This window comes from Sycon ciliatum, chromosome 10 (genome assembly GCF_964019385.1).
Source record: "Sycon ciliatum chromosome 10, ocSycCili1.1, whole genome shotgun sequence".
NCBI lineage: Eukaryota > Metazoa > Porifera > Calcarea > Leucosolenida > Sycettidae > Sycon > Sycon ciliatum.
In genome coordinates this window covers 21,011,277-21,029,221 of record NC_088652.1, presented here as the reverse complement: position 1 = coordinate 21,029,221, position 17,945 = coordinate 21,011,277, and the positions used below count along the sequence as shown (strand labels likewise).

The 17,945-nt window shown below is 51.1% G+C and overlaps 2 protein-coding genes across 2 annotated transcripts; one reads left to right on the top strand and one right to left on the bottom strand.

Annotated features, from left to right (window-relative positions):
- Positions 1 to 22: 22 nt before the first annotated feature.
- On the top strand, positions 23 to 3,077 carry LOC135826729 (uncharacterized). The gene is made up of 3 exons (XM_065339330.1): positions 23 to 1,666; positions 2,472 to 2,561; positions 3,033 to 3,077. The coding sequence occupies exons 1-3, from the start codon at positions 23 to 25 to the stop codon at positions 3,075 to 3,077; spliced, it is 1,779 nt and encodes a 592-aa protein (XP_065195402.1).
- A 925-nt stretch (positions 3,078 to 4,002) lies between these two features.
- On the bottom strand, positions 4,003 to 17,911 carry LOC135826117 (uncharacterized). The gene is made up of 2 exons (XM_065338753.1): positions 6,240 to 17,911; positions 4,003 to 5,257 (listed from the first exon to the last, which is right to left on the bottom strand). Exon 1 carries the CDS (start codon positions 17,056 to 17,058, stop codon positions 6,274 to 6,276), a length of 10,785 nt encoding a protein of 3,594 aa, XP_065194825.1. The 5' UTR covers positions 17,059 to 17,911; the 3' UTR covers positions 4,003 to 5,257; positions 6,240 to 6,273.
- Between the last annotated feature and the right edge of the window lie 34 nt (positions 17,912 to 17,945).

Here is a 17,945-nt window from a genome sequence, read left to right as displayed (position 1 = left end):
GCAAATCCCCCAGCGGGAGATCATGCACTCGCTAACGCAGCCACCGTCGGGAGAGGAGTTGACCCATGCCCTGAGACATCTGAAGAACGGCAAGGCTGGTGGCATGTCGCAGATCGTGCCTGAACTGTTGAAGGCTGGTGTGCCCGTCCTCCACCCACTCCTTCTGGACCTGCTTCAATCTGTCTGGTCGGAGGGTTACGTACCGCAGGACTGGCGTGATGCAGTGCTCATCCCCATACCTAAGAAGGGTGACCTTTCTCGCTGCGACAACTGGCGAGGAATTGCGTTGCTGGAGGTTGTGGGGAAGCTAGTTGCTAGGGTCGTGCAGAATCGGCTGCAAGTGCTCGCTGAGGATGAGCTACCGGAGTCGCAGTGTGGGTTCCGGCGAAACCGTGGTTGTGCTGATGCCATCTTCTCTGTCCGCCAACTGGTAGAGAAATCATATGAGCATAGATCGAAGCTGTTTTGCGTCTTTGTGGACCTCCGCAAAGCATACGACTCTGTGCCTCGTGAGGCTCTGTGGCAGGCATTGCTTCGGCTCGGTGTCCCCCCTCAGGCTGTGGCTCTCGTGAAGTCGTTCCATACGGACATGTCGGCGTCTGTTCGTGTTGCTGGTGGTTGTACCGATCCGATCTCTGTACAAAATGGTTTACGGCAGGGGTGTGTCATGGCTCCTGTGCTGTTCAACCTGTATTTCGGATTGGTGATGGAGCGGTGGAGGTCTGTTCTCAGGGAGCGCGGCATCGAGTCTGGTGTGGATTTCAGCTTCTTGATTAATGGACAGTTGTTTCCCCGTGCAGCTGGGCGACGTCGACAGTCTCAGACTGGTCATGCTGATGATTTTGAGTTTGCCGATGACGCCGTCCTACTCGCAACAACTCGTGCTGCAGCCGACCTGTCCCTGTCCGCCTTCTGCGATGTGGCATCCAGCTTTGGCCTCACGGTCAGCATGACGAAGACTAAGCTACTGGTCGCGGGCTATGGAGTCGCTGCCGCTGATTGTTCCGATCTGGCAGTTGGCAATGAAAGGGTTGAAGCTGTTACCTCCTTCCCCTATCTTGGATCTGTTATAACTCCGGATTCGCGAGCTCATGCCGATGTCCAGAGCCGCCTTGCGAAGGGTGCCAGGGCCTTTGGCTGTCTTCGGCGGATTTTGCATGATCAGAGCCTGAACCTGCCTACTCGACGGCATTTGTATGTGGTATGTGTTCTCACCACGGTTTTGTATGGCTCGGAGTGTTGGACCCCATTGAAGTCGGACTTGGACAAGCTGGACAGGTTCCATCACGCCAACCTACGGTCAATCCTTGGCATTTCGCGCGGCCGCCAGTGGGAGCAGCACATTACATCGGAGCAACTACGCACACAGTGGGGTGACCCTACTCCACTGTCGTGCATGGTACAGCGAAGACGCTTGGAGTGGCTTGGGCACCTAGCTCGGCTTGATAACAATCGGTTACCCAAGCAGTTGCTCTTCGCTCATCTTCCACGAACCCGCCCGTTTTGCGGCCCCCGACATCGCTGGAAGGACGTTGTCCAGGCTGATCTGACTGTGGCCGGTGTGCACAATTGGTTCCAATCAGCCAACGATCGCGGAGAGTGGCGTGACATAGTGTCGGCAGCAGCGGGGGTGAAGGAGCCTGCCCCGAAGACGATTGTGTGCCACGTTTGCGGCCGCCTGTTTCGTCGGCGCGCCGACATGGCCCGGCACAAGTGCACAGCAGTCCGACAGCTCCCCGTATCACAGCAGCCTGGGTCGGTGCAGTGTCCTGCCTTCAGTAGATGGCTCCGGAGCAGGGGTGGGCTTGCAGTGCATAAGTGCCTAGGGAGTGACAACTGTGACGACCCACCGCCTTTTGATGCTCCTCCTGTTGCCGAGGTCCCTGTGTGTACTGCCTGCCAGCGTACTTTCAAGTCTACTGCTGGCCTCAAGCGCCATCGCTGTGGACCCCGCCCGAAGCGCCCTACAGTGACTGATCGCCAGCACTTTGAACATCATTGCCGAGTCTGTAGTCAACGCCAGTTTCGGAGGCGACAGGACCTGGAGCGCCATTTGAAGCACTGCCTACCTCTCCCCTAACCTCTCTGACAGTACCTCCCTTTGGGGAGCGGCGTGGCCATTACTGGCAGCTGTCAATAGTAGTAGTAGTGTGTGTGTGTGTGTGTGTATCTGTGGGTGCACATCCAGTGCATTTGCAGATTTGCGTGCTTCTCTTGCGACGGGCGTTTACATGGTACATGGTACATGGTGTGTGTATGTGTGCATATGTGTGACTCTCTTTCCTCACTCTGGGCCTGGCTCCCTGTCACAATGGAGTGACGTGGCCCTATGCCAATGGGGCAGTCATACTATAGTAGTGTGTGTGTGTGTGAGCATTAATTTTGTTCTTACTCTGGATTGCTTCTTTGTGTGTATGTGTGTGCGTATATGCAATTGCGTTTTGCGTGCACGTCTTGTTTTGCATGTCCAGCTGCTGCTGGCTCTCTACTTTTCTGTTGCAGACGCACAGATGCAAGAACGTGGCACGTTACCCAAGTCCCTTAACTCACAACCGCAGTGGGTAATTTCTTTACTGTTTGTGTGCATGATGCTGTGAATAAAGATGTTTTGTTTCGCAATTGCCATTGTGAGTAGTAGCATTGTGAGTAGTAGCATTGTGAGTAGTAGCATTGTGAGTAGTAGCATTGTGAGTAGTAGCATTGTGAGTAGTAGCATTGTGAGTAGTAGCATTGTGAGTAGTAGCATTGTGAGTAGTAGCATTGTGAGTAGTAGCATTGTGAGTAGTAGCATTGTGAGTAGTAGCATTGTGAGTAGTAGCATTGTGAGTAGTAGCATTGTGAGTAGTAGCATTATTTCTGTGATTGGACTAGTCAAATTAGATGTAAGTTAATTTTTAAAGCATGTACCATGGCTCTAGGAGCTGCATCTGCGCCTTGATCCTTGGAGGGTGGTGGTGTTCCTACGGATGCAGAGACTCGGCCTCTAGCCGTGTCTCACGCGAACCGTGAATTTCACGTTCTTGACCCAACAGTTGTTGGACTTTCCGTTCAACACTATTGAACGCCGATCGCGCTAACGTTTTTTTGTCTTTATCTTCTCGCTCCGCCATGGCGGAGTGATTGCTAGTGGCAGCAGGAGCTGCCGCGTTTCCGTTTAGTTCAGATATCATCATTGATGCGATATTCATGTTCACGATCCCTCAACTCAGCGCACGGTATGAACGACTTCTTCAAGTTCTTGACTATAAGTTCTGGATACCATGGACATAGAATGCCTTGTTAGGGCCAGTGAGCGGTACGCGCATGCTGGGAACGCTTCCTACTGAGCAATGCCCATTCTCAGCAGAGCCATATCCATTTTAAAAGAGTATTTGACCACATGACATGTGTTCCCCTTCCCACACTGATCATGAATTTGCTTGAACAGTGAACATGCATGTACGTGTATTCGAAGTATTTACCTTTTCACGCGTGCCAGAAACTGTTAGATTTGCACGCGCGCCAGAAACTGTGACGTAAATGTTATGCATATAACTCTAATGTCTATCACTTTACATGGCATTTACCCATGGCGGGTGAGAGTTTACTCTATTTCTTATAGAACTGCACGGCATGTCACATGATGGCAGCTTCCGCCACTGTGCATCATAGGATGTGCAGTGTTTGCATCAACCAAGACGGTCTGAACCCTGCATTCTGTTTTCTGTATTCTGCACTTTATTATTCTGAATTCTGTATTCTGCATTCTGTATTCTGAATTCTGAATTCTGTATTCTGTATTGTGCACTCTATTCTGAATTCTACATTCGTCATTCTGTATTCTGAATTTTGAATTCTGTATTCTTCATTCTGTATTCTGAATTCTGCACTCTGTGATTACGTCGGGAAGCTATCGTGAGTTCCTTCGGGGACGAACACACTGGTTTTACACGGGTATTTTGTCTCGTGTGTGTGTTGGGGTGGGGTGGGGTGGGGAGTCATCATCATTGTCACTGAGAGAGCTGAATTTACTGAAAGCACAACGTAAATTGATAAAATCAAAAGACCTACACCAGACTGCCAGGATGTCAAAAGACTCGAAATGAGCTACAGTACAAGTACCAGGGCACCGCGGCAAGGCGCGCAGGGCATGTATATCATAAGTTCATAACGTGGGCTAGAAATCGAAATCAGTGGATGGCCATGCACAAAGTAATGAGAGGCAATGCAGAACAGCGCTTGAGTTGAACGAAAACGAGATCATGTAGAAATGAAACATGCATGTGCACACAATGACCTCATGCATGAGCACACAACGACCTCATGGATAATAAACAATGACCTCATGGATAATACACAATGACATCATGGATAATACACAACTGCCAAGATAATGATATTATGTGGATCACTAGTTGAGGGTGTGTTGGCAAGAGAAAACTGCGGGTAAGATCTGCAACAGCAATGTGTAGTTGTGCAACCGCTGCTGGCATCTGACATTGGTAAGAATGCTAGTAGGGCAACCACTATATGCACGGCGGTGTGTGTATTTGTGTTTGTGTACATGCATCCACATAAGGGGGGGGGGGGTACCTGCATACATGTAGGTTTGTGAGCATACTCAGTCAAGGTGGGATAGGCTGGCATGTCGACCAACTACTTGCTTGTGCGCAAGTATTATATGTGTTGCTGTGTGTGTGTGTGGGGGGGGGGGGGAGGAGAGGTAGTGATCCATTGGATGCCAGTTAATGTACACACAAGTAGGAGCCGCAGGAATGGCAGTGGTGCCGGTGTTCCGGGGGGGGGGGGGGGGGGGGGGGGAGAAAGGACAATTTGGAAAAGGTAGACTTGAAATTGGCAGCAAAATCTTTCAAAAAGAAAAGACATGTGCAGATACAGGCCTCATGAAGCAAACAATGGGCAAGATAAATTCCAAAGAGCACAAGCAATACAAATCGAAACTGCGAAGAACGATTAAAAGTTACGATATACATTGTGCATGTCGGTGGCAAGAGTGTATTCGCATAGACATACTCATAGACATACTCATAGACATCGCCACACTCTGAATGGTACGTGATGGATGCTGAATTGTGCAGGCCAGTATGCAGTAACACAATCAAAACTGATCATTTTGACAGAACTGATGTGGGCAAGAATGGGACAACGGTGACTGTACCTCATGTTACCCCGCAGACACACTGCCCTGGCGTGTCCCGCAAGCAGGGCAGCAAGCAGAACAGTTGATGGCATGGTGATTCTCCTCTCTCTTCCCTAGCTGCAAGGGAAGCAGAAAGAGAGAGGGAGAGAGAGAGACACACACACACACTCAGTGTGATGACACAGCATAGCTCCTAAAAGTATAATCACAGTGCACAATGCTAATAATGTGTTGAGACGGTAGATGTTTGAGAGGTTCTGGACATAGTGAGTCCTTTGTCTGTAGACGTCACGGCCTTAAAGGTCCAACACCAGTTGCAAGAGTACCTGATGAACAACAAGAGTGTGCCGTTCTAACGGCTGCTATATCACGGCGCTATTCCGTGATTACATCATATTTGTGATGCACTGCGTACAAGCAGTATTCAAACAGGTCTTCCGCAGCACAACTGCAGCTTAGTTGCACGCACTGCGCCACCCCCTCGCCCCATACGTTGTGCATACGTTGTAATAAAGGTAAAAAGAAGCAGCATGCTCAATGTGTGATCATTTGTGCGTCCGTAATAACAGTGCACGACGTCAGCTGTGCACAGATAAACTAGATGCCCGTGGGTGGATGCGTGTGGGATGAGCATACAGAGGCGTCAGACACGCTACGATCACTACGGTATTGACCGCACCACTCTTAGTCCCGACACCCTGTGCATCAATAAAAAGCACTGATCTGGGCTCTAAACTCAGAACGCTTTTCTGGGGAGCCACCCCAACCCCGGGAGGAAATTGTACATCAGGTGGCTGACGTGAACAGCGTAAAATACCTTCCGACGCCCCTGGCGTACATAATAATACTTCAAGTACAACATAAATCCGTTTCATGCTCACACCTGCCTGTTGCCTGCCACCCTCCTGGCACTTCTACTGTCGCGCCTTGGACGGCACCAGCTTTCTCCCCATACCTTACACCAGATGTGGCGCTAAATTTGTTTATACTTGTGGCCCTAAGTGTTTATAAGCATACTGTTGGGTAGACCCGAGTATCAGTTGTCCTATGGCCGCTGAGTCTGCTATGTAATAATGCAACATACGTACTGCATACGTACCACGAACTCCCGTTCAGAACAGCTGCACAGGATGCTAGCGGAGACTCTGGCAGCATAGGTCTATCTCTGGCAGGGCTGGCCAGGCGGAGCGCAGCACCAGCATTCCCATTTCACTGCGCTCCAGGCTCTCGGCCGAGCGCAGTGCCGACATGACGTGGCGTAGGAACTCCAGCGGGTCGACAACATCACCACCAAGCTCGCGCTCACTCTTGATATGTCTGACGGTCTCTTTGCTGCCACTGTCAGGTGCAGGAGATAAACTAAACACGTCGGCAATGGCGGACATGTTGGCCAGCATCTCCGCACGATCTCGTCCCCAGAACAGTCCACCAGAGAAGCAGAGGATCTCTCCAAACAGTCGTCGTAGCGACACTCGTAGTCGTGGCAGCGGAGAAAGTGCTTCACCAGCCAAAGTACACCGCCAATCGGACATGATTGATTGCATCTTGTTTCCCAGACTAGCGTACATCAACAGAGATGACGATCTGCTCCAGTTGCCAGCATTTTTTCGGTGAATCTTGGAAAGCTCGTTGGCCTGAAATGGGCTGATCAGTATGATTGTAGCGCTCTCCGGGTGATTGACCACCAGGACCCACTCCACTGGTCTGAGGAAGTCATCCATGTTGCTCAGCACATCTGCATCTTCAACGGTTCTACGAAACGAGTGTGTTGCATGTAGGTGTGCATTGCAGTTCCACAGCCTGCTGCTCACTGCCGATTGGAACTTAGTGAGTGAAAGCTGCGTCCCTTCAAAGCAACGCCAAACTGGAGTGAGATCGTTAGGGCCGACTTGACCAACCAACTTGCCATGCACAGCCATTTCCTCCAAATACGGCCCCAGGAATTCTTTTACAGGCTTCTTGGGCGGTGGAAGTTCTCGCTCGCGTTCTTCCTCTATCTCCTGCTCGAGCTCCCTCTCCTGTTCCTCGTCTAGCTCCTGGGCGTAGCGACATTTGTGCGGCACGAGTTGAGTGCAGCGCTCCACAATCTCCCCCGCACCTTGCAGTGACTTGCCTCGCTGTGCCACTATGTCAGCTATTGATTGCAAGCTCCGGACTTGACCATACATCTCACATAGCTCTAGACGGTCTTGTAAGCTGCACTCTTTACCGGTCCTCCTAATGACGTCATCGGATACATCAGTTGCTCGGCACGGTTCAAGAGCATTCTCAGTGTGTAGATGAGCAAGACCCTGACTGGCCCAAGAGTAGAAACTATCCTCTGTTGCTGAAATACTGTTTTGAAAACACCACTGTACAACATGCTTGTGCTCAACATCAGATGCCGGAGAAAGCCTGCACAGCTGCCGGATCTGACGGTCGATTTCTGGTGGAGCCCAGAAGCTGACCGAGTGCGTGCTTCGCAAGCGTCGCATACGCATGCACGCCTGTACAAACTCATCTCGACGAAGGTTCTTTCCCAGAGTGACTGCCGCTCTCGTTCCATCGACCATTTGAAGATCGGTACCTCTGCAATGAGCATGATCCAAGTAGACGAGACATTCACTTAGATTGCTGGCGTAGGGACTCAGTTCCAGTTTACATGCGTTGTGACTACGACGGTCTAGCACACGTAATTGATTAGCCGAGTCAAAGTAGATAACTGCTTCTTTGTCAGTGCGCTGCTTGAGCCATTGTTTTGCAAACTCTTCATTGCTCAAATCCAGCACAACTGCACCTGCGTCGATAATAGTGTTGATCGGACCTGCTTTCACTGCTCTTGATTTTTGTGGAGATTTGATCTTCGGGGCTCCTGCCACCATGCCTTCAGGTTTAGCTGCTGCTGCTGCTGCTGCTGCTGCTGCTGTTGTCGCTGCTGTTGCTGTTGTTGGTGACAACCCTGCTTTCATTGCTGTGGCTTCTCTGCGCCGTACGTCTTCTGCTGCTCTTGACTGCACTGTACCCGTTGTATTGGCTGATGATGCTTCATTGGGTGATATCACGGTGGTGCTGGCTGTCGCTGTTGCTAATGGTGGTATTGTTGTAGCCGGTCTCCATCCAGATGATGTCTCGGTAATAGCAGTGAGCAGAGCGCGTCCGTTACAGTCTTCTGGCAGGACATTGTAGCGATTGTTACACGGTCTCAGTAAGAGGCTGCACACGTATGCATTGGTATGCTTCAACTGTGGCAGGTCCTGTTGCTTTGTGGAGCCTGGCAGCAAATGACGGGTGTCGTTTGTTCCACTAAAACCCGTCACACACCGCTCTCGACTGCTCGATGTCATTGACCAACCATTGGCTATCAGCTTCCGGGGAAACTCCTTTGCCTCGCTGAGGAAAATGGTAAGATTGACGAAGAAGTTGATGGCGTCCATGTGATAGCGCAGAAACGGATACACCAGATTATTCATCTGCAGGGGATCCTGGCGATTTATGCTGTCAAGCTCTCGTATGCTTTCATCCACTGAGTTGCCGTCAGCAACATTTACCCATGAGTTGTAGATTTCTTTCTTGGCTTCCCTGTGATCCAACTTGTCTAAGACCGTATTGATTTGACCATCAGTCAGGCCGTGTTGATAGTAACTGAGCAGAGTGAGGACAATTGCAACATCCGGATGTCCAAACTCGGTACGCTCTGCCGCCACATCTTTGGCACGGAAAGGCACGGCCATTCGGATCAGGCGATTAACAACAGGGTTGCTGTTGCTGCTGCTGCTGCTTCCGCTGCTACTTTCACTGCTCCCAGAGCCACTGCTGCCGCTGCTCCCAGAGGGTCTGTTACTGCCACTGTTGCCGCTGCTGTTCCCGCTGCTGCTATCGCTGCTGCCAGAGCCACTGTTGTTGCCACTGCTGCTGCTGCTGCTGCTGGACACTGCGCGTTGAGTGGTGGACATTAAACCGTACTCAACGCGATATCTCTTCTTCAGTGCAAGCAACAGGACACCGCTAGCCAGGAGACCACGCAGAATCAGCATTGTCAATGTCATCTTATCGGGCATGCTGCGGAACATATCTGCACCAATTTTCGAAAGGTTGTGAGTTTGTAGTAGCTGTTTCAGCTGCTTTCTTTGCTCGGGTGTAGCCTTTGTCAATGCATTCATGAAGTCGGGCTTTGTCAAACGCCCCCGGCCACTAAATATGTAGTCTACCAGTGCTTCACAAAGTGCCTTGTACAGAGGGTCTTGCTCAGGGGAATCGTGGACGCGCACAAACGGAAACTCATGCGCTTGTTTGCTTGTGTAGGTGACGGCTTCCTTGAACCTGTCTTTCATCGCAGGCATGCAGACTTTCACAGCTTCCAACACAAGTTCAGCCACCTCCCAACGCAGCTCCTTGCCATCTGGTGGTGAAGAGTCACCAAGTGGGTAGATGAGCTGAAAACGATGATGCAGAACTTCGTCCGCTTCGTCAATGATGTCACGCGCATACACATGCAGATCGTTCATCAGATTGCTTAATATCCTTGCTAGTTGGGTGTTGCGTTTAAAGCAGGCTTCCTGATGCTTGATCTGCAATGACAACAAGTGCTCACGGACCGTCACCATGACATCACGCCGCTGCCTAGCAACCTGCAAGAAATCCCTCAGTCTGCCAGCGTCACCCTCACTCAGTGGGATGTCACGTCGAAACGGTAGAGAGTAGACACGATGGTTGAGCAGTCCACCGAGTTTGAAGACAAGCTGATTGATATTGGTGTTGTGAAGTGAAGTCAAGACGATGATTCTGACCAATGACTCGCTGTCCGCAAGTTCAGCTGCAATGATTGGTAAAATGACACTAGTCTTGCCTTCGCCCATGTTCAACTGCATCACAGAATGCAGTTGATTCTGTGCCTTCTCTTCAAGCTTGATATCATGATGATGATGCTGCTGCTGCTGCTGCCGCTGCTGTTGCTGTTGCTGCTGCTGCTGCTGCTGCTGCTGTTCGTATAGCTGCTCGCCTTGGTGTACTTGCTGCTCCATGCCAAGGCAACTTGATGGGTTCATCATTTGCACGGCCACATCAACTTGTCTTTTCCAGATGCACGCATCATTCTCTAACTCAAAAAGAAGCCACTGCACGTGATGCAGCGGTGCCCAATTTGCGTGCGGCTCATTCGATAGCTCTCTTTGCAACATGTCCAATTGGTCGTTCTCGTGAAGACGAATCAGGCGGGACCAGCGCAGAACATTCACCATATCCACTGCCCAGTGCACAATGCACTTTCTTGTGACCTGATCAATGGTGATGTTGAGAAGGCCTGGCACTGTCGGGACCCTGCTCAGCAGATGTGGCAGCAGAGCCAGCGGGAGACAGCGCAGTAGCAGGCCGCATGAGTGCATGGCTTTCTGGGAATCGAGCCTAGCATAGCTGCTGTCCACGGCACACTGCACTTGCTTCCTTGTCTTGTCATGCAGCTTCTCCTTGTGTCTCAGGCTTTGGAAGAAGAACTGGTCGTTGTCACGCTTGCCACTGGCCTCCACCCTTGGCAATGGATGTTGCCGTAGATCCTGGAGGCTCTTTTTCAGATCGTGGGAGAAATCATCGATGATCGGATTGCGTTGTCCTCTTGACGTCTGTTGCGGGGTTTGGAGCTGCTCTCGAAGCCGTTCAACTTCCATCAGCTCGTTGGCGCCATCCTTGTGTGGCTGCCGGTTCTGTTTGATGGCAGCCGGCCCGGGTGCTTCACCTGTACTGCTACTACTGCGGTCTTGGCTATGCGGGGCCGGCGGCATCGTGATACTAAGCAGTCTACAGTAATCTTGATGGCGTTCCTGTGAGTCAGGTTCCAAACGGTGCAACACGGCAGGCGGTGTCATCACCTCCATCACCTGCACCGAGGAAGACATAAGCTCTGCGTAGCGCTGCAGGACCTTGGAGGAGTTGGCATCCGTGAGGCGAGCGGCAAAATCATTGCGATACTCGTATCCATGTTTAAACAAGTGCTTTTGCGACACTTGAAAGACCATTGGTAGTGAAGCGGGAGAAGTCATATGGTAGGTGTCAAAGTAATGACCATTGCTAAGTAGATTGCCGGCAAACACAACGTCATGGCTAATGCAGCCAGTCAGCGTTGCCTTATCTGAGTCATACCGCTGCTGAAGCTGACTGCGTCGTTCCTGGTAGCTCCTCACTGTTTCACTGCTGGCACGGGCACTGGGTTTGTCCAGACCTCGGGACGAGCAGAAAACCTCAAATGATTTAATTTCGGCCGTGAAGACGTGTGAGGCAGGTGGCTGGACAGCACGCGGCGATGGGAACTCACGCAGTCCGGGAAGTTCTGTTGTCTCGCGAGAGTTTGCAAGAGCTGCCAGCATGTGCAAGGAAAGTCTACTCTGCTTGCCTTCGTACGTCCATAGTGAAAACATGAGTGCCAGTCGAATACGCTCAGCCACAGATTCCTTACAGCTGTCAATGTGTTCATGAAGTGCTATGAAGTCACTGCACAAATCTATTCCTGACCAGCTCTTGCAAGTCAAAAGGAACAGGCGGTCGATGCCTTTTTGGAATGTTTTCTGTTCGCCATCCATACAGCCGTTAGCTGGTGTACGTAGTTCTTCATCAATGCTGTCTGCTGTGAACGCCATAGCTGATCCACTTCTACTTATCAGCCTCCATGTTGCTTCCCATGTTTCTGTGTGCAGAGCTGGAACATGGCCAAATGCTGGTGTGGGAGAAGCACCAGCAATGTCATTGTCTTCTTGAAGGCGAGCTAGTAATGGCAGGTTGTTACGACTCCATGTGTAGCTCATCTTGTTCAGAGGCCTCTTTGAAAGATGGTCTATGGACTTGACACGCTTCTCCCGCGCTTCCGATGTACCCTGAGTGTGAAGAAATGAGACAGTCTCCGTGTTGCTGATGATCTTGTCCACCAATAGAATATACGCATCGCTTGCACAATACGATGGTAGATGAGCTGGCCATTGGACAGTTTGCATCACTTCCATGTACTCTGGGTAATAGTGACGAGATGGTGATAGTTGTGCAGTGTGGTACAACCACAGTAAGGATGTATCATCAAGTGGATCGCATGACCAACAACGTGCTGACTGGAGTATAAGAATGGCCATTTCCATACCAGTCATTTCAGTGAATGGGTCTGGCTGGACGCATGATGTCATGGCGTGCAACAAAGACAGGTAGAACCAGGCACAGCGGCTGTCCGGAGCTTTCAATTGCTGCAGGTCGGGTCGGATGGCAAAACGGAACATCCTTGGCTCATACAATTTCTCAAGTTGGATTTTGACAATTGCGTGCTGATTTGCAGACTCATCAGCAGCAGATCCATACACTGGTAGACCATGTGGTAAGAGCAAACAGCGCTGCTCGGATTTCTCACTCTTGTTAGACACCAGAACTAAACCGGTTGACAGGCCCAGTAGAGTACCACCAAGACTTTGATCACTATCCACACTCCAGCCAACGTAGTCACCACTTTTCAACACCACCGATCCGTCGGCTTCATTGCAGATGAAGAATGACAAACCAAGACGCGGCAAACGGATACGAATCGTCCCCTCCACGTCCAACCAGATTTCAATATACTTGGCAAGTTCAATGCGCAGCATCACTTCCAGTACTGATTTACCAACTGAGGATGTTAGACTGAGCAGAGTGGATGCTGGGGACACACCGACGGATGCACCGTCACAAACGCACAGTCGACCATTGCTGAAGTTGAGAATGTACTCACAACGGTCAATGTCAGCAAAGTTCTTGTCCCTGAAGTACACCGGACGTAGGTAGATCTCGTGAGTGTGGATATCTAACCAAAAGCTGTGTTCATCCACCATCAGCGCTGGTAGGTCAAATGCATTGCCATCTGAGAACCAGGACGGATCAAGTAGCAACAATTCGCGACCATCGGCACGGCATTCATACACGCACAGCTGTTTCCTGCCAAGGCGGTTATGTCTTGCAAACAGGAATGGTCCAACTTGCTCCGGTGATGAGTCATCGCCAATGTTGTCCACTGAGCATGCTGCCAAGGTACCTGTTGCCTGCGCTATCTGACCCTGTGGACTGGTGCAGGACTTGACGACAAAGACGGTTGCCTTGAAATGTCGACTGAACAGTTCCGACCTGGTGATGTCTGTTGACAATCTTCCCGGCGGCAATCCGTTGATCCAACATTTGCCTTCTCGCAGGTCAAATTGAACAAACTCCTCTTCATGTCCATGCTTCCACTTACAGCTGATCCAGAGCTGATCCTCATCATGGACATCATAGCTTGAAGCAGATCTACCAGGCATGTAGAAGTCTGAGATGAAGTTCTCGAATTCTGGATTTCTGTCTTCGCTATTCATCCTGTCCTTGATGATAGCAATGAAGGAGGAGTGGTTGTTGAATGTGATACGTAATGTTTGCTTAGTAAGATGATCCAAGAAGCCCTGAGCTCGACTTTGATTCAGCACTGTGTTAGCATGGAGGTCAGTGACGAACTTCAGCCAGTTGAACAGTGCTTTCACGTCGTGTCCGTCCAGATCAACGCTGTGTTGATAGGTCAACGTACCAAACGTGGCAATGTGAGCAGCAGCCTCTTGCAGCTTACCGGCTGAATCATCCTTGACTTGCTCCATCAGGGCACGAATTTTATCCAGCCATATCACAGCTTCATGGCGACATTCCGCTAAGATGGTGTACAGTCTGGAGATGGTAGTTTGTTCTGGCCCAGCACATGCATGTGTCAAGTACAAGCTTAGCAAGCGGTTAGCCAGTAGAACAACGCTACACAAAGACCAATAGTTGGCCCAGTTGCCCTTGACACTGCCGAGTACTGTGCGCAATTCAAGGCTGAACTCTGCCACGAAAGCGGTATCCTGACAGGGATGATGGGCATCACGAAGTATGGTTTGTTCCTCATTGGACTCTGCCTGCCATACACTCTGTGCAATAAGCTGTACAACCTGCACACGATGTAGTAGCAGTGTTCGCTGGTGAATACCCCGTAGTATGTTGTACCACTGAAGACGCTGTCCAGCACGCACACTGCCGAATGTGATGAACTCGCGCAGACTGAAGAATTCCGGGCAGACATTCTGTTTGGCGATGACATCACTCTGCTGGTGCGTGGTCACATCGATGTATTGCTGCAGCTGGCCATTGCTGTGGTCAAGAGTGCAGGTTTTGCGTATGTCATCGTTATGACAACATGGAACCTGCATCACCTTGCTTTCCTTAGCCAGAGTGCAGTTCATGTTGCACGGCTCAACGAAGCTCTGCCAGCGTTCATTCCGTAGGTTCTTGTTTGAGTAGTGAGCATTCAGGAAAGGTACATTTTTGCTCCCGAGAGTCACCTTTCCTTTGGCTGATGAGCCGGATAAGCGTTCGACCCATTCCCATTTTGAAGACGGTGTGTCCTTCTTGAATGAGACAGACAAGAGAAAGTGCTCGTTGAAAACGAGGGTGCAATCTCGCCAGCTGCTGATATTTCTGGGAATACACAGCTCAAACACAGCGGCTTTCCTGTACGGCTGCTCGGGAGGAAGAAGACGCTCGAAGATCTGATGCGTTCTTCTATCCAGTTCTCTATTCAGTTTACACTTGCAGCAGCTCGATATATAGTGTTTTTTTCTTTGCACCTTGTAGTCGCTATCCCATTCGTCTTCGTACTCACAGCTCATTCTGCTATGACGCCGCTCATCCTCACTCATCTTCTCCAAGGCGTTCTGGACAGCCGTTCTGTGCACCTCCTCCTTCAGCTCATCTTGGACGATGAACTGCTCAAGACGTTCTTTCATCTCGCGTTGTGTATTGAAGTATTGCACGGAGAGGGAGTGGCTGGTCACACCGGGTTGCAGTGGCCCAGTAATCTGTGTTGCGTTTAGAGAACGATCACCGTAGTATGCTTCCACCTCGTGTAGAATTTCCATCTCCAGCGGCGTGGTTGTCAGGATGTTGCGTAGTGGTTCCATGTTCACATCAGTTTTGTGCTGGAGAAGCAACGGATGATCAGATGTCGCTGACATGTCACACATTGCCATGAGAACGGAGGCCACTAAGAGACGACGGCTTTGGGCTATCGCATCCGATTTATCATAGATCTTAGCCGTTGCACTCTTGTAGCTCATCATGTTGCTGAGACAGTCTGCCGTCGACATTGGTTGCAGTTTCCGCTGCTGCCACCGCCTGAGTATCTGTTCTTCAAAGGCATGTAGACCAATGTGACTGCCTTCAGGGGAGCTGATGCCTGCCATTGACAAGTCACTGCCATTGCCATGCTGGTCCATTGCTCCGTGGATAATGTCAACCTTAGGCGTGTTGTCTCCAAGCAGGCTGGAGATCCTGGCACGCGATGCACTCAGGGACAGAACAGTTGACTGCTTATCAACCGGAGCAGCTGCAATGGTATCCAATTTAGCTGTGGACTCCAGTGATGCACAGTACTTCTTCCAATCAACACCCAGTGTAGAACTTATGTTGGTGACAGTTGTCATGGAAACACTGATCTGTCGCAAACACATCTCAAGCATACCATCTGGCAGGTCTGCAGTCTCCAGTAGACATGACAGTTTGTGGATGCGATTGCTGACTTTGCACAGCATCTGATGCAGCAGGTCCGTGCTGATACTGCTGCTGCCGTGGTTGCTGTGGCTGCTGGCACCACTACCGCTGATGCTGTTGCCATGGCTGCTGGCACCACTACCGGTGCGGCTGCTGCTGCTGTTGCTGCCATCCTTGGCCTTGCTGTTGTGGCCTTTACTGCTTCCTGGCGGTGAGTTGGAGAGGAGGAATTGTGTCATGAATCGCAGCATAGCGGTCTTGTACAGGACCGTTCCGGTCACAAACCCACAGTCCTTGACAAGAGTAGCATGAAGAATATACTTCACAGCAAACCATGTTGGATTGCGACGCCACGGGAGCATGCTGGAGTCATGGCTTCTGGGAAACATCACCACATCCCTCACTTTCTTCTGCACGGCAACAACAGTCGAGTCTGGCGTGTCTGATTCCTGTAGGGCCACCATTGCGGAGAAGAGCCATTCAAAGACGTACTTTGAGCTGATGACTTCACGATTCTCCTTCAATACTGTGTGACGACGTTCAGTTGTTGCCATGGCATCAGGGAAGACATGCCGTTGAAGACAGCAGATTTGCTCAGCCATTGTCTGTGAGAATGCATGCTTCTTTGGTAGGACAATTGAGAGTCGTGGTTGTTCAGTGAGCAAAGGGCCTTCAGCGGATACCACCGTCTTTGCTGCAGCTTGGATGTCGTAACCGCTGACTTCCACAAGGTTGTCTTCCAGCACGGCGAATGTCAGCGCTGCATTTTGTGCCGGTAGATAGACGGGCAATCGCTCGTTTACTGCCAAGTTCTGCCATGTCCTGCAAAGTTGATCAGTGTTGGGTCGGAATGAATCATCCCATGCATAGAGCATACCTGTGGTTTTAGCAGGCAGAATGTCGGCGTTGATGTCTGCAAACGCACTCAACACCTGTCTCTCTCCATAGTTGCATTCCAGTGGATCCTCAGTGCTCTCTGCACGATGGTCTGGCAGATGGCGAGGTAGAAAAACGGTGTTGATGGCTTCTTCAGAGCCTATCCATTCGCACGGATGCTGACCGAAATGTGCAGAACCCGGAACGGCATGGTTTTCGTCTGATGCTGTGGTTAGCTGGCCCTGACGCCGTCGCTGTCCCCGCTGCTGTCCCTGCTGCTGTCGCGGCTGCTGTCCCTGCTGTTGTTGCTGCTGTCGCAACTGCTGTCCCTGCTGTTGTTGCTGTTGTTGCTGCCGCTGGTGCTGCTGGTGCTGCTGGTGCTGCTGCTGGTGCTGCTGCTGCTGCGGCTGCTGCTGCTGTGGCTGCTGTGGATGATGATGCGGTTGGTGCTGCTGGTGCCGTCTGTTCTCTTCTTGATCACGCTTCTGCCGTTGCGTTGGCTGGTGTTGCTGTGGAAGCATTGCAGCAGTGCAAAGTCAGTGCCAGTGCTTCTGTATCACTTGCAAGGCCCGTTCCTGTAAACGTTGATGAGAGGTGATGTCAAGTCACCAAGTAGCCGTCAATTAGTAGTAGACAGAGTCTTTAGCTCGGCATTTGGCCTCCTCAGCATCAAAACCCCTTCGTTGTGATCGGTGTAATGCAGATGTGAGAAGTTTCGACGCTGTCGCACACTGCTCAGTTCAATGCGTATGTTGTATTGGGTTGTTTTTTCGTTTCTGGCAGTTTCCCAAATCAGTGCCTTGTAATATTGCGCGAGGCTGCCGTGGGTATGCTTCCTGGGTCAGTATGTTGGGTTTTGTCCTGGGTACTCCGGTGTCCCTCTGGAAATTCTCTGGTCGATGTTAATTGTGATAACCGGGGTATTGACCTGGTTGATGACCTGTTTGTTGACCTGGGTGATAACCGGGGTATTGACGTGGGTGTTGACCTCGTGGTTGACCTGGTTGATGACCTGGGTGTTAGCCTGGGTATTGAAATCGTAGCTAGCCTGGGTGATGACTGTGGTATTGACCTGGGTGTTGACCTGGGTGTTGACCCGGTTGCTGACCTGGGTGTTAGTCTAGGTGATGACCTGGTATTGACCCAGATGTGGTTCCCTGGCAGTGACCCGGGTGCTGTGCCTGGCAGTGACCTGGCTGGTGCTGTCCCTGGCAGTGACCTGGCTGGTGCTGTCCCTGGCAGTGACCTGGCTGGTGCTGTGCCTGGCAGTGACCTGGCTGGTGCTGTCCCTGGCAGTGACCTGGCTGGTGCTGTCCCTGGCAGTGACCTGGCTGGTGCTGTCCCTGGCAGTGACCTGGCTGGTGCTGTCCCTGGCAGTGACCCGGGTGCTGTGCCTGGCAGTGACCTG

Coding starts and splice junctions, on each gene's coding strand:
- LOC135826729 (XM_065339330.1), top strand. CDS start 23: ATGCACTCGCTAACGCAGCCACCGTCGGGAGAGGAGTTGACCCATGCC. Junction 1,667..2,471: donor CGAAGACGATTGTGTGCCAC/GTTTGCGGCCGC, acceptor TTGCATGTCCAG/CTGCTGCTGGCTCTCTACTT. Junction 2,562..3,032: donor TTAACTCACAACCGCAGTGG/GTAATTTCTTTA, acceptor TTGACCCAACAG/TTGTTGGACTTTCCGTTCAA.
- LOC135826117 (XM_065338753.1), bottom strand. CDS start 17,058: ATGCTTCCACAGCAACACCAGCCAACGCAACGGCAGAAGCGTGATCAA.